Source organism: Apaloderma vittatum, unplaced genomic scaffold, assembly GCF_000703405.1.
Source record: "Apaloderma vittatum isolate BGI_N311 unplaced genomic scaffold, ASM70340v1 scaffold3562, whole genome shotgun sequence".
Taxonomy (NCBI): Eukaryota; Metazoa; Chordata; class Aves; order Trogoniformes; family Trogonidae; genus Apaloderma; species Apaloderma vittatum.
Window position 1 is genome coordinate 170,053 of NW_009704100.1, and position 16,198 is coordinate 186,250.

The following is a 16,198-nucleotide window of genomic DNA, read 5'->3' on the forward strand; positions in this document are numbered from 1 at the left end:
TTTGCCCTTTGATTAGTATGATCTTAGTAACAGGAATATTATTACAAAGTTGCTATTAAGTATTTTATATGATAGCTCTTACTGTTACAACAATGAGAGTGAGCAGTACAGTGTAGACTGTTTCTGGAATGTAGGATACTTTTTACTCTTACAGGTGGAAGAAATAAAGCTTTTGTGGAAAAATTGTGAATTTATATTCATGTTAATTTTTGTGCTTGTATTCAGCTACTGAATACATTTATTTGCAGTTTGTTTTGCTACTTTTGAGTTCATTTTTTACGTCTATCTAAAAATTGCAAAATGCTTTAGAGGGTGTAATTGAATATTATTAATGTTGTGAGATGGGAGAATTTATTCATTTTATAGTTGAGAAGAACTGAGAAACATCCAAAACTACGGATAGCAAGCAGGACATCTGACGTTACTGAGAAGTCACTACTGCGTGTAGCTTGGACTTTCTCTGTTTTCCTAGCACTGTTCATCTGTGAAGATGAAGATGCATTTACATTATATAAGGAACTGAGAGAAATTATTAGCATAGTAGTTAGTTTTGCTTCATTGGTATTTGTAATGTGATACCTAAGTATGAATAAATAAGTAAAAAAAGGCGAAAGGGGAGGACAACACAGAATGCGTGGAAGGATGTGCTTCTGACCCTCTAGTATTTTTCCACTGTTCTTATGCACATACTGTTTGCAGTGTTCTCCACATATAGCAGAATTAGCTGTACATGCTTGTCAAGAAAGTTCTGGAATATGTATCTTTTGATTTAGACACGACTAGAAATAACCTCAGGTGTTTTAAGCAGAGGTAGTGTCTTACAGTCCACAAAAAAAACAAGTTTCACTTGTAGATTCGATGCCCCATCTTTTTTGATCAGGTAATAGACTATTTTCATTGAATGAAATATGCAGAGGGGGTAAACTGATCCTGTTTGCTGATTAATTACTTGCTTTTATCACCCAAGAGTGTTTTAACTGCATGATCCAGGGAGGGGATATAAAATAGCTAATGAGTTCAGTCAGGCAGTCTGTCCTGCTGGTTTAGTAATGAGTTTACTCTCTTGTTTTTATTGGCTTTCATTGATGGAATTCCATTGAAATACTAGTTGTTACTTGCTGCATAAGCAATGGTTGGTGGAAGGGAGCAGAGAGGGAGTGTAAGAGTGTCCATAGTAGGGGGTTATGAGGTTTCTTTTTTTACTAACAGACATAAATCCAGGTGATAACAACTCCACTGGAAATTGCCTCTACTTCTTCTTTAACTGGCTATTGGATTTTTAGCAAAAGTCTTACAAGCCATCTCTTTCAATTTCAGCATAATCAACCCATATTAGTGGTTCCTAGTCAATTTCCTGTTCGTGTTTATGGGGACTGCACAGCAGTGCTTAAAAATGAAATTTCCAATTTACATGTTAATCTCCATTCCTCAGTACTTGAGGAGAGGGTGCTTTCTTTCTAATAGCACTAGTAACTTACATAATCTTGGTATTAAATAGTGAGAGTCAGCTTTTCTTTTAATAAAGAGCTTGTTCTGTAGCAGCTCAGTGCAAGTTGTACCCAATTTGTACAGCTTTCACAAAATGAATTAAATAATATTTTCTTGTTTTCTGTGCTAAAGATAAATACTGATTTTATGGAATTACTGCAGCAAGTAGCAAATGCTCTATAAGAAAACCCAAACAAAACAACAAAAAACAAACCAACCAAAAAAAACCCCAAACAAACAATACTAAACAATGCTCCAAGCAGAGAGATACCTAATTCCAATTATATCTGTACTTCTTTAGGATGTTGACTTGTTGACTTTAGAAAATGTTGAGTAGAAAGAAGAGAAAACAAATAGAAAATCCTCTTTTGAGGGGAGAAATGAAGACAAGTAGAGCATAGTTGATTTGATGCTTTTTTAAAAGAGCCATCTAGAAATTGCCATGATTTACTACAAATATTTACTACAAAATTTACTAGTAATATTAATGACTCACATTTGTCAGTTATCAGCCCTATATATTTACATTTTCTTCTTTTCACTCTCTCAAGTCATCTGTCACACATACTTGAATGAAACCCCATTGCATGTCATTCATATGGGAGGTTAAGATGTAAAGGTTTCTTTGTAAGCCCCTTAACACTCTTTTGCTAGAGCTCTTTCATTTTATCTGTAGACAATTGAAATTAATTACCATCCTGAAAACTGGAAGAAAATTAAAGCTATTATTTATTAATTTAAAGCAGTGGAAATAATACTTTTTGATGCCATTTTTTTTTTCAGATTTTGGCTATAAATTCTTTAATAAATCACAGTGACCAAAATGCATTTTTTAGTAATTTTCTCGTTTATTTAGACTGAAACATACATCGTTTTAAAGGAGGCCATGAGACATGTGGGGAAACAGTGAAGAAATTGTTTGAATAATCTTTACCAAATTCCCAGAATTAAAAAAAAAAAAAACAAAAAAAAGAGCTCGATGTAGCTATAGCCTAGAGTTTAACAATGCTTTTTAAAATGCTGTAGAGCATAAAAATACATATAAGAAAATCTGAAAAATTTAGCAACAAATCACTGAGGATTTGAAACAGATGTAAAATGACAGGAGAAATGCTAGCAAGATGCTCAATCTTTCAAGACATTTATAAGCGTGAGGAATTAAATAATAAGTGTTAGTCATTGTGAAGAAATTTCAAGTAGGAGGGGAAAAAAAGAACCTTAAAAATACATAGACAGTGGATGTAACCACCGAATCTGTGCTGGCTGATGGTGGAGCACTGAAAATGAAATTGTACTCATACTGTTTCATGCCACTGAATGGGAAGTTATTAAAGGTGTAAAAAGTAACAGAACTTCTGGTGGGATTTAGCGTGATTTTAAATATCACTGGATCTGCTAAACATTTGGGTTCTATGTGCTCCAAGAACCAACTCCTCACAAGAATTGTGAAAATTAAGTACCTGAGAGAGGATTACAGAAGTCCTTCAAAAAGACAATGACTGAAGTGAAGGAAAAAGGGGAAGAAAAGTTCACAACTAAACCGTTTTCTAAATAAGCAAGACAAGGAGCCTGCCTTACACATGAAAAAGGAAAAAAACAGATTTTCTTAAGTCAGAAGTAAACCTATGAAGTGCTCAAAAGGCTTTATTAACACAAAAGGCTCAAGAGGTTTTATTAATACAAATAAAAGTAATACATCGTTTTATAGCTTCAAAAATATGAGTTTTATCTCAAAGCAGAAAAACGTATCAATACTGTGAGACTCATAACCATCACTACTATGTTTACTTTGCTATTTGTAGCTTTATTAGTAAGTTGTTTCCTCATAATGCATCCTTTTCTATCTTATTGTCAAGAGGTTAGCATTCACTGTTTCATAAAATTTTACGAATACTCTTGATACTGTGGAAGATGGAGATTAAATGCTTCTCTCTTAGATACAAACTGAGACAAAATGAAAGTTTTGCCTGTAAAGATTGTTGGTGGACGTGACAGTTGTGTCCAGCCACACAGGCTGTGGGCCATTAGCTGAGCACTGTCCCATGATTCCTCCCCTGGCCCTTGTGTGCAGCACAGCAGCTTCAACAGTATCACTCTGCAACCCATTGCCATCTAATAGACAGCTTGAAAACCACTGTTTCATGAGGCAAAGGCTTTGTGTGTCCGTGGCCTTGCAGAAGATCTAGTATTAGTTTACTTATAACCTGAGCACAGTGTCGCAATCTTTGCCAGCTTTCTCAGGTAACAGTTTGATTTCCATGGATGTGTATTTTTGTAAATCTTCGGTAATGATGCAAACCACTTCCAGTAGGTGACTGTGAAAGAAAAAGAAAACTGTCACACACAAAACAGTCAAAAATTATGTGAAGTGAGTGTAATCTTTGATTACAAGCATCATACTGTGTAATACTTATATTTTCCCTAATAGTCAGACTTATGTGTAAGGAATAAACCTAAGACATCTCGGTATGTAGCTTTTTCTTAATCTGACTCAGAACATGTTTAAATGATAGTTCAGACTCAGATAGGAAGATGTCCATTATTTTAATTAACTCTGTGAATTTTCTTTGAGATGTCACCTCGTTACTTCTTCCACTCCTTATGTCCATCTGTCACAATCTAGGCTAGATTGGGTAAAGCAATAAAAAAAAAAGATGGCTAAAGTATGATTGGAACCTAAGCCATAAATTCTGGACATTTCAGGCTTGAGTATAAGCAGTGACAATTTGATTTTGTTTTGCATCTTTCTTACTTTTCACCAAACAGTACCACATGCTAACATCAAGTAGGTAACATAGTGCATATTGAGCTATTTTGTACATTTATGCACATCTTCAGCTGGAGACTGTGACTTTTTACTTGTTTTTAACTGGCCCATCTTCTCTAGCTGCCAGAATAACTGCTTTTATATCACTGTAACATCAAACTCAAGAGCCATAAATGTTCTTTGTGACAGGAAAGTTCTGTGATTCAAATACATTAAAAGTCTTAAATCAAGATACATTATTTACGCTCAAACACAGGCGCTGTCTACACATCAAATACTGTGGAGCAATATCAATATAGATAGTTCATCGAGCTTTGACAGCCTTATATATGACTCATGACTTTTACTTCAGACTAAGTATAGTTCAGTCCTTTGTCATTTATGTCCCCACCATGCATCCCATTTGGAGCTGTCTGTCATTGGTTCAGACCTTTCTTTCTGCATGAGCTGTAGAAACAAACTTGATGCATACGGTGGGCAGAGTTACAGGCTAGTTTCTTCCAAGAGTAATTTATTTTGCATGCAACAAAATCTTTCCTCAAGACCAATGAATGTGCGTTAAGTGCTTAGAGGATTCATTTCAAAACTATGCTATGTCTCTAACCCCAAAACATTAAAACTAATGTAATTATTGTGGAATATTCGTCTAAGACAAGCCGTTTGTGAGCTTGTTAGCTTTTTAAGCTGAAAAAATATTGAACATTTAGTCAAAAAATGCCTTGCCCATGATATTCTTAATGCTATATATTCAAATCTGTTGCTTAACAGTTATTTGTCTTCAAAATGTTCCTGTATTTTGTTACATTCAGATGGTAATAATAATATATTTATGCTATTATTTAGCATTCTAATACACTGTGAGACAATGAAATATAATATACATATAGTATGTCAATAATGCATGTTTTTATTTTTGATGGAAACTCTAATGCTAATATGGGCAGAGAGAAGATGGAGCCAGTTCTCTAGTTCCTCCCTATCTTTCATAATTATGGGAACATGTTTCAGGACGCTGCTTAAATTTCTAGTTCATTTTGCATGAAATCCGATTTATTAGGCTGCGGGTTTATTTCTGTGGCCTCAGAGGGCAGTTGTGATGGGTTGACTTTGGCTGACAGATGCCCACCCAGCTGCTCTCTCACTCCCCTTCCTCAACAGGACAGGGAAGAAAACAGGAAAGAAAAGCTTGGGGGTCAAGATAAAGAAATGGAGATTGCTCACCAGTAACCATCACAGCAAAACAGACTTAACTTGGGGAACTTTTTTTTTAATTTGTTGCCAATTAAAATAGAGTTGAATGGTGAGAAACAAAGATGAAAAATCAAATTCCTTTCCCTGACCCCTCCCTTCTTCCCAGGCTCAACTTCGCTCTTTCACTCCTGACCCTTCCACCTCCTCCTCCAGAAGGGCCACATGGGGATGAGGATTGCAGTCAGTCCGTCATAGCTCCTCTCTGCTGTTCCTTCCTCCTCATGCTGTCCCCATGCTCAGTGTCGCTCCTTCCCAGGGGATACAGTCATTCATGAACTGTGCTGGAACGAGTCATTTCAAGGGCTACAGGGGAATCTTTGCTCCAGTGCCTGGAACACATCCAGCATCTCCAGCACCTCCTCATCCTACTTCTTCACGATTCCTGGTGTTCACAGGATGATTTCTCACACCTTTCTTTTTTCCTCTTTTCCACAATTGCTGTGCAGCGTATTTTACACTTGCTTAAATATGTTTTCCAAGAGGCACCTGCCTTTGATGAGGGTATCAGCGATTTTAAATGGCTTCAAATATTTTGAAATGTGTAAAAATGTGGGGGTTTGTCTCTTGTTCTAATTTAGAGACCTGGCTGCAAGGAACTGCTTGGTAGGCGAGGGCAACATTTTGAAAATAAGCGATTTTGGAATGTCCCGTCAAGAGGATGATGGTGTATACTCATCATCAGGACTAAAGCAGATTCCTATCAAGTGGACTGCACCAGAAGCTCTCAACTATGGTAAGGACATAACTGTATATTCTTACAAGAAAAAAATAATCAAAAGCCGTGTAAGGAGCACTATTTATAGTCCTGGTACAATATTTGAGTATATATACATATTCTTAGTGCCCTATTCATAATGTTTAAAATAAATATAATATTTCAGTCTCATTTATGTGTAAAATATTGCTTTGTCTTCAAAAAAGAATAAGGCAGCAAGAGCAAAATTGCTATTATGCAGCAATACGCTGCTGACTCATTCTAGTGGACTGCCTAGTCAATAATGTAAATCATGATTGTTAACAAAATTTTGTGTATGTATGGCTGTGATTGTTCTAGCAACTCTTTAAAAAAAGTAAAGCATTAAGGCACTAGAACACTCTGTTACATAACTCATTGTATTGGAGAAAAGTAAAGTAACTGATGTATTCTTTTTTAACTGCAGCTTTTCTTTGCCTGCATTTTAATATATTGCTAGGCTGTCATCCTGGGGGAAAAAATCCATTATTTCTGATTGAGGGAAGTGGTCCATACTATGTGGATTATAGTTCCAGAACAGAAACAGAAGCTGCTGTATTTAGCTTTCTAGCTTGTGGAAGTAGAAAAATAAGTTCTTCTAAGTCAAGTGGACTGTGAAGAAGCATTGTATTAAATGAACAGTGCCATGTTTTAGGTGTAGTTCTCTCAGTCAGTTCTTTAGTTGAGTACCTAGAAACAAATTACTTTAAATTCTTCATCTGAAGCATCTTTAAATATTTCTGCCATCTCTTCAAGTTTGTTTTTTTTATTAAATCATGCATCGGCAATCATAACTTTGTGACTTACGATTGACGGCAAAATGCTCTCATTAATGCTTTTGCAGGAAATAATGCCATAACACAATAAAGCAGATCTTCCCTTTGGAAGGCTAATAATAAATTTATTTATAGTAATTGATCCTATATCATCAATTATTCTAAGAAGTGTTAGTGTTGCTAGCATTCACTGGGGAATACAGTTGTCTGTTTTTGGTGTTTGTTCCACTATAAAAGGTGTTTTAAATAATATATTTTGTTATTTCAGAAATGTGTGCTGTTTATTTGATATATAATCCTTCATAGCTGTGTGCAGTCCAGTGGAATACATTAAGCAGACTTATGTGACAACACCTTTACTTTGTGATTTTGAGTCTTCTTTCTGCATAGTACAAGGGAGGATAGCTGACTAACATCTACTTAATTTGTTTCCTAAAATGCATACATTCTTAAGCTTTAAGTGATTTTCTGTAGTGGAAAATAATCTCTCTCAAATATTTGATAATGCATTCAGGAGTCTAATATTCAACTTTCAAAATGTTGTAGAAGGTTTCTGTGTGTTTTTGAAAGAAGATTTTTTCCATTCCCTTGAAAGATGTGAGTGAAAATAATTGGTTTGTGGATTTTTTGTGCCGTAAATATTGCATTAATTTGTGTAGGTAAGACTAAAGCTTTTCAAGGATATCAGTGAAATAGAACTAAATCTGCAATATTTCAAAACTAGTTGGCAAACCTTGTCCATATTGGTTTTTCGTGGCAAGATTTAAGGTTTGGAAGAATATGAAGGATAGGGTCATTTGGCCATTACTTGAATGATATAGTGTTCAAGAAACTATGTCACTGTTCAATTTTTAGTCACTTCTGGATTCACTCTATATCACAAATTAACCACAGTCATAAAAAAAACTAAATTAAAAAGCTCACAGGTTGTGAAGTCCAGAAACCAGATTAGGGTAAATGGAGTGCCTAGGGAGCTGTGTCTAAAGTCATAAGTAAAATCTTGATGCTACAGAAGCTTGTGGGAGACTAAGCCTTTGGTTCAGTGGGGTCTCTTTAATGCCATTCCATACCATTATTTTTGCTTTGAGCTATATGATTTCTATCACTTAAAGCAAGTGGGAAAAGGTTTTTGAAAACCTCCTAGCAAAATTGCATATTTAGGCCACATGTAGGGTATTTTTGCTTCCTGTTCTTCCAAAATTAAAATATATATTTAATATGTATGTTTTTCAAATACAACGTTTCTGAGTTTTGTTGTGTTAATAAATTACTGTGTGGAGGGTGCGGGTTTTTTTGTGAATGAAAGGCCTTTTTTTTTTTTCCCCAGATAATATCATAGTAGAAAAGATAATTAACTGTGCAGAACTTGTACTTTCTTTAAAAAAAACTAATCGCCTATCTTGTATCTACTGAATGATTTCAATGAAAAGTGTTAAATTACTGGATGCCAAACTCTGAAGAGAGTTGATACATAGACAAGAAAACTAATCTTACTACAAAGAGCATAGTGAATGTCCCTAATTGCCATCTATGAGGCACACGAGATAATGTAGCGCAGCTGGAAGTGATACTTAGTTTAAAAGTAAACTAATCTTTCTGATGTCAGAACAGTTGTCATATCCTCGCTACTATAATTTACATGTATTTTCCATTTTTTCTAGTCAGAAGTGGCTTAGGTTGGTATGTTTAATGATTAGAGCTGAACAAACAATACATTCACAAGCATGTGTATATTTTAAAGAATAAAGATACATATCTACAATGTGATAGTGTGGAACAAAAAAAAAACATTTAAAAAGTATTTAAAGTAATGTTGAAAATGGATTTTTAAGGTAACATTTTCATAGATCCTATTGAAAAGGGCTGGGAAACTTAACTTCCTGATATGAATCCATGCTTCTGAATATAAATCCATTAGGGACAATGGAACTATCTGCTCCAAGATCTCTCCTCCTCCCATAATATAAACCTTTCATTACACAAAGAGGTTTGGAATTCAATTATCTTTCAGTTATCTATTCTGCTGTCTTTGAAGCATAGTTGAAAATAATGGAACCAGCAGGCTAGATTTATTTTTTTTTTAAACTGATTGGGTCCATCAGTTATTCATGATCCAAATTAAAGAAAGTGAAACAACTGTGCTTTCATTTTGAGAGAACAGTTTCTCACAGTGTGAAAACTAGGCCCTCTTCACAGCTACAGATTATGTTGGCAATAGCTCCTCTCAGGCTACTCACTGCTATGCTATATTAGGGAGCTACCCTTTTATAATGACAGAAAAAAACCCCATATTTTTGTAGATTAAGAAGGAAAGAAATTGTTACCTTGCATTACAAATAACTAATAATGGTAAGGTCTGTCAAATAGTAGAACTTAAGTTATTCTTAGATATTGACTTTAAGGTAAGTTATTTATAACTTGAAATACAGGAGATTATGATATCTGCAGAATGTATTGTTATTAGCTATAGCTTTGTCCTGCTTGAGGCTTGCCAATGTAATGCTTTACAGAAAATTTAGGGCCATAATTATCTGAAGCATTCATTTCTCAGTACTTTAAGCTGGGGGTTTTCTCTCCTTTTCTTAGGAAGATACACATCGGAGAGTGATGTATGGAGCTTTGGAATCCTTTTGTGGGAGACCTTCAGTTTAGGAGTATGCCCGTACCCTGGAATGACCAACCAACAAGCAAGAGAACAAGTCGAGAAAGGTAGTTGTGTGTAGGGAGTGAAAGAAATGTTGCATAGATCCATAAGGATGTAGTATGTACAGTATAAAATAGCAAAGTTATCAAGTAACTTTAGCAAAAGTACTGTGAGATTTCTTAATTGCTGAATCTGGCTTTCTGGAGAATGTCTTGATTTGAGATGACTGCCTAGGCTGGCAACAAAGAGCCATGCAGCCACTCGCTCACTCCTCCTGTCATGGGGAATGGGAAGTGAGAAAATTCAGCAAAAAGTCTTGGGGACTGAGTTTAGGACAGGGAGGGTTCATTTATTACTTATGGTCACAGCCAAAAACCAGAGTAGACTTGGGGAGAAAATGTAAATTTCATTTGCCACCACTAGTTATCAACTAAAACAGAGTAGGATAGTGAGAGGAATACATAAATACCTGATCTTAAATACTCCCTCTCTGCCTCCCTTCTTCTGGGCTACCTCCTCCCCCACATCAGTGCAAGGAGGGGCAGGAGATGGGGGGTGCAGTCTATCTGGCCATTATTCATTGTCCATGGCAGTACTTCCTTCTTGCAAAAGAGAGCTCCTCGCAGTCTTCTCCGATGCCATGTGGTGTACATCTCACAAGAGGTGATCCTCTGCCTCCACGTGAGTTCTACCCACAACCATGGAACAGACCTTGGGAACACGGGTGACTTCGGGCCCATCGTCCTGTCCTGCACAGTCTCTCTCTGTCTCCCCCTGGCATGAGGTTCTCCATGCACCACTGCATCCTGGACGTTCTTGCTGCCATTGATCTCCTCGGTTACCAGGCAATCATCTCCCTGTCATCTCACTCACCACGGGGCTCTGGGGAAACACTGCTACGGTGCCTTGCTCCCCACCTTTCATCACTGACCACGTTCCTTTCCTTTCCTCTGACCTGTGCCTCCTTAAAACAGAAAAACTCACCAACACGAAAGACAGGACCCAAAGACACAGATATAAAGAGAATGAGACTGGTCCAACAGGTTTCTCGTCTTAAATACATTGATTGCAGAGGTGCTCATTGGCCTGGCCTTGGCCACAGATGGGTCCAACTTTTGTCTGGGGCCGGGGAAGGCTCTGGAAATTTTGCAAGGAGCCACCCATACAGCCCTTCCCCACTACCAAAAACCCCACCAGACTCAAACCCATGACAGAGGAGTAGTGTGATATATAGGCTTCTTGAAAAAAGGAATAAACTGACCAGCAGCTTAAAGGGTGGAAAGCTTAAAGCATGCTGACTTTCAGTGTTGCAGAACTAAAAGTTGATGTGCACAGGATGGATTTACTGCTGTGCAAAGCAGAGGCTTGGCCAGAATGAATTATTTAAGATTATGCTGACGTAGGTATAAATATTCTAAACAGCCTAGAAGAAAAAATCTGTATCATTCCATCATCTTTATTAAAGCATTTCAGACAAAGACTTAGCAATTATGGTGGAGAACAGTAAACCAGCTAGGCATTGAAAGACATTTGTTTTTCACAAAATAATCAAAAGACTCTTATTTAAAGTAGCAAATAACTGTGACCAGGATTTCAGGACTTTGATTTGTTTTCATCACCTTCAGTGGCATTTTAGAACTGTTCCTCCTCTGCAAAGTACTACTGTGAACAGGTTCTAAGCTAGTAAAACTGTTAAAAGATTTAAAACAAATGAAACAGCTTGTTTGCTGATTTATAGAGTTTGCCAGTGTTTATATAGCCACTGTAGATGACCATCAAAGATTCTCTTTACAAGGCCAAGATCAAAAAATCCAATATTTTCCAGAGCAGGGGAATATATGCAAAAGCAAGTCTTACTACTTAAATACTGAGATTCTGGTTTAGTTCACTGAGAATAATAATCTCTTAAAATAGATAAAATTCAAAGATTTAGAATTAGGTTTATGCTTTTTTCAGCAAGGAATTTTAATTTCTTTTGTCAGCCTGCTTTCTTGGTTTTTAGTATATAATAGGTCTTCTCTTAGGATAGACAGCTAAGAGAGTCCAGATTCTCTTCCTGATCTTATCTATCTCAATTACTTAATGATTAAGAGCCTTCTGTGAATTTAGTCACTTCAACACTTACTTTAAACCAATATTATGTCAATTCTAAATAACTATATAGGATCACTGCTTTAAATATAAAATGTAATTGCTGCTGTCACTGTTTGGAAGAACTAGTTTCTAAGGGAAATTTCATGAAGGAAAGGATTTTTAGGTAATTTCATATTAACTTGTCTGTAAATGTCCTAGACACCAGCCATTCTCCTTTAAAGTTACATGCATTAGTCCAGCTCCTAAAGAAGATGCATGCAATATAACAATGGAAAAATATTTCTCAGATTTACCTGTTGTATGAGGCCAGTGCCATTTACACTCTGCTTGAGAAAGAGGGATGTAGAGACCTATGAAGTAAGTCTCTAGTCACAGAGCTGCGTTTAGTTGTGGAGTCCTATGTGCCAGCTTACTTTGCTGTCCACTGCCTGTCATTTGCTCAGTGAGCCAGTGTGGTGAACAGTTCATAGAATCACAGAGTCTCAGAATAGCTGAGGCCTGAGGGCACCTCTGGATATCATGTAGTTCAACCCAGCTGCTCAAGCAGGGTCACCTAGAGCTGGGTGCCCATGGCCATGTCCAGATGTTTTGTAAATTGCTACACGGAAGGAGACTCCAACACCTCTGAACAACCTGTGCCAGTGCTTGGTCCTCCTCACAGTGAAAAAGTGTTTCCTGATATTCAGGAGGAACCTCTTGTGTTTCAATGCGTGTGCCTGTTGCCTCTGGTCCTGTCACTGGGTGCTGCTGAAATGATCCTGGCTCCATCGTCTTTGCACCCTCCCTTCAGATGTTTATATATATTGATGAGATCCCCCTGAGCTTTCTCTTCTTCAGGATGAACACTCACAGTTCTCTCAAAGAGCTGCTTCGGTCCCTTCATCATCTTGGTGACCCTTCATGGGATTTTCTCCAGTGTCTTCAAGTCTCTCTTGTACTGAGGAGCCCAGCACTGGACACTCCAGGTGCAGCCTCAACGCTGCTGAACAGAGGGGACAGATCATCTCCTTCTGCCTGCTGGCACCACTTCTTCTAATGTAGCCCAGGACGCAATTAGCCTTCTTTACTAAAAGGACACTTTGCTGCCTCATGTTCAACAGGGTGTCCACCAGGACCCCCAGCAGCTTTTCTGCCAAGCTGCTTTCCAGCTGGGTATCCCCCAGCATGTGCTCCCTGGAGGAGGAACAAGCAGGACTTTGCACTTCCCCTCGAGGAACTGCATGAGGTTCCTGTCAGCCCATTTCTCCACCCTGTCCAGGTCCCTCTGGATGGCAGCACAACCGTTTTTGTATCGGCCCCTCCTCCCCGTTTGGTGTCATCTGCAAACTTGCTGAGGGTACGCGTTACCTGTTTCTGTGTTTTAACTGGCCCAGGAGCTACTTTTTCATCCATGCAGTCCTCTTGGCATTTTTGTTCAATTTCCTACTCACTGGGAAGTTGCCTTCATTGCTGCGAGTACGTCTCTTTGGTCCAGGGTAAGTACGATATACTGGAATCCCACTTAGCTGTGGCTTCTGAGTGATTAGCTGCTAATTTACTTATTCCTCTGCTCATCACCACATCAGACACGCCCTGGCAGCAGAGGTTTGGAAAGCCACTGCTTCTTTAACAAAACCAGAAGAGTAAGGGAGTTAAGATGATGGGAAGATATAAAAACTAAGAAAACAAGAGGGAGGAAAAATAAGTGGATAAGGTGCAAGTGGGAAGAGAGCTTCTTAAGGAGACAAAAAGGGGAAAGGCATTAGAATAAAAAGGAGGGCAAAGAAATTTCCTCTCATCTTAATGTTTACTGTTTCTCTCCTCAGAGGGGAATAAAAGGCAGCACAATTAAAACCTAGAGGGTAGCTACTTCTAAGATACAGGAAAGAAAATCTATGCAGGTTGCTCTTCTGCAGGATGAGAAGCATACTGACACCTTGTCACACCCAATTTAAATGTCTTTGGCCCCTGAGCTTTGATTAGTTTAATAATTTTCTTTCTTATTTAGGTTAGATATATTTAACGCTTTCTTTATATTACAGTGAAGATTTTTTTTAATGCGATGATCTTGAACTTTACTCATTTCTTTTTAGATTTGTTAATATGCATCAGTTTTTAATGCTAGACGTTTTCCCCTTTTTTTGTCTACCAGGCTACCGAATGTCAGCACCACAAAAATGTCCAGAAGAAATATATAAAATAATGCAGAGGTGCTGGGACTACAAGCCAGAAAACCGGCCAAAATTCAGTGAGATTCAGAAAGAGCTGTCTTCAGTCAAAAAGAAAGTCACATAGTGATAAACAAGTGCCAAACTCAGCATGTGGGACTTTATTTTCCAGTGAAGTAATTTTTTCCCCATAAACATTATGAGTTTATACAGCATTATTGGCAATATTCTTCTAGGATTACTTTGAAATTAACTGGTTTTTTATATATGTGTCTACCATCTTGAATGATGTCTACACCTGCATTAAAGACATATACTGCGAAATACTATATATCCAGTCACAGTTATATTGTCATTTAGGTTACATGTAAATAGAAAAGCACATGCTATAGATTTAAGGGATTGTGGCTTATATCTGTTTTACAGCAAATAACTGCTAGTGATATTTTTCAGAGGTTTTCTACTTTAAGCCATGTTCTTACTCAGCTGTGAGTCCCATATGTCAACATCAGCACCACTCAAATGTGGTGACTGTCATACATGTTGGCCTTGAAGCTGAAGACAGTTTTGACAAGTATTTCAATTAGAAACATTTATATTTTTTTAAATTCTTTCTGCAACTGATATTTTTAAGTGATACTTCATTTTAAGGATGAAGGTCAGTTAGATTCTGGATGCAAATATGCTTGCTGAACAGTGAAATCCAGAATTTTCTTTTGTAGAAAATTGAGTTACTTCTGCAATTCCTAGCATACAGTAGTAAATAGTTCTGACTTAAGTGATTTACTTAAGCTACACCTTTCTTTTCTACAAAGCCATCAGAATTCAGTAATATATCTCCTTTACAATGACCTGTGTCTACTTAAAAAACCAGGAAAACCTAATATCAAGTCTTGAGTACACATGTTAAGAAATACTGCAAATGATCTGCCTTCCAAAGAATGTGTAGAAGCAGTAGGCCAACAGAAAGAGGTTTACTAATGATAGCAGCAGGTGACAAATATCATTGATCTTAGAGGAGTTAAAGAAAGTGAATTGCTAGATTTGCTTTTGATGGTATTTTTTCCTTCACATTAGTAATAACTCTCAGAATGCAGCTTGAGCCTACAAAAGTTTATGCTAAGCAAATGTACATTCCATGCATAGTGTCTAAAGGAAGATATTATTTCTGTATGGCATAAGGAAATTGTTTAAGAAACCAAAATAAAAAAGTTTGTTTAAAGCATCTGATGGGCTGAGCAAGGCAGAGTAGAAATACTAACTTTCTTTCTAACTTTATTAAATCGCTGCAATCAAATTTCAGAAGAATGGGGATAGGCAAGTTTTGCCACCAGGAATAATAACCTTGTATATATTTTAAAAAAATACACCAGAAAGAATAAAATCTTACTACATAGGGGAGGGAGGAGAGGCATAGTTAGTTACTCTGGCTCTGGGTCCTTCTTGCAGTTTGAATTATTTCTTAGGGCCCTACATAGAAACAGTAGCAAGTTATAGTATCCTGGTCTGAGTTCCAGAGTTAAGGTGCTTAAAATTTTTCTAGGAATTAATGAACATTTTTTGGATCAAGGAATGCCAGTTGCTGCTAATATGAGTAAGAAATGGGGACTGTAAGTACCACAGCATCTGGAATGTTGATTCGCCCTGTATTTTATTGTTACAGTGGGATTGAGATGTAGTGAGGTCAGTGGCTACATTAAATTTTTATTTCTCTTAAGGTGACTTTCTATTGTCCACAGCATTTTTTGCTCTCTAAAGTGTATTTATAGTAGTATTGAGTGGTAATGTTTAAGGGCTATGTGTGACCAAACTATGTGTAGTCTAGAAGAGTTTGTCTGTTACATTGGAGTTAGTGCTCAGATAAAACGATGAATGATCGTGCTGGAGCACATCACCTGCATTTGAGATGGAACTGTCAGCACCCAAGTGTAAGGAATGGTGAGTGCTTCTTGCATTTTTAAGTGTTTTTTTTCTTGGAGTTAAGGAAGCGTATACATACATACCCATGAAGGTATAGTGCTTGGAAAACTTGGTGGCATACATTTAAAATTCCTTATAAGCATACTGGATATATTTTACTCAGTTCTGTATTTCCAAGTAGCCCAAAAATATTTTTCAAAAGCAATGGGAAACATTCTTGTTCATTTGTATGCTTTTAAGTAGTACACAATGTTTGTGCCTTAATTTGCTAGTATGCTAATTCAAGTAAAGAGTACCAGGATTTAAGGAATGTTCCGCAATCATTTAGAAAAATCCGAGATTCATCCAACTGCAGGTCCTTATGTATGCGTCACTAAA

At 37.1% G+C, this 16,198-nt stretch overlaps 1 protein-coding gene across 1 annotated transcript in view; it reads left to right on the forward strand.

The window, feature by feature from the left end:
* Positions 1-14,027, forward strand: part of FES (FES proto-oncogene, tyrosine kinase) — a 171,933-nt gene extending 157,906 nt beyond the window's left edge. Inside the window, exons 17-19 of the mRNA XM_009864898.1 lie at positions 6,085-6,239; positions 9,602-9,724; positions 13,885-14,027. Of these exons, the coding sequence (XP_009863200.1) occupies positions 6,085-6,239; positions 9,602-9,724; positions 13,885-14,027 (421 nt within the window). The remainder of the gene's footprint in view (positions 1-6,084; positions 6,240-9,601; positions 9,725-13,884) is intronic.
* The last annotated feature ends 2,171 nt before the right edge of the window (positions 14,028-16,198 follow it).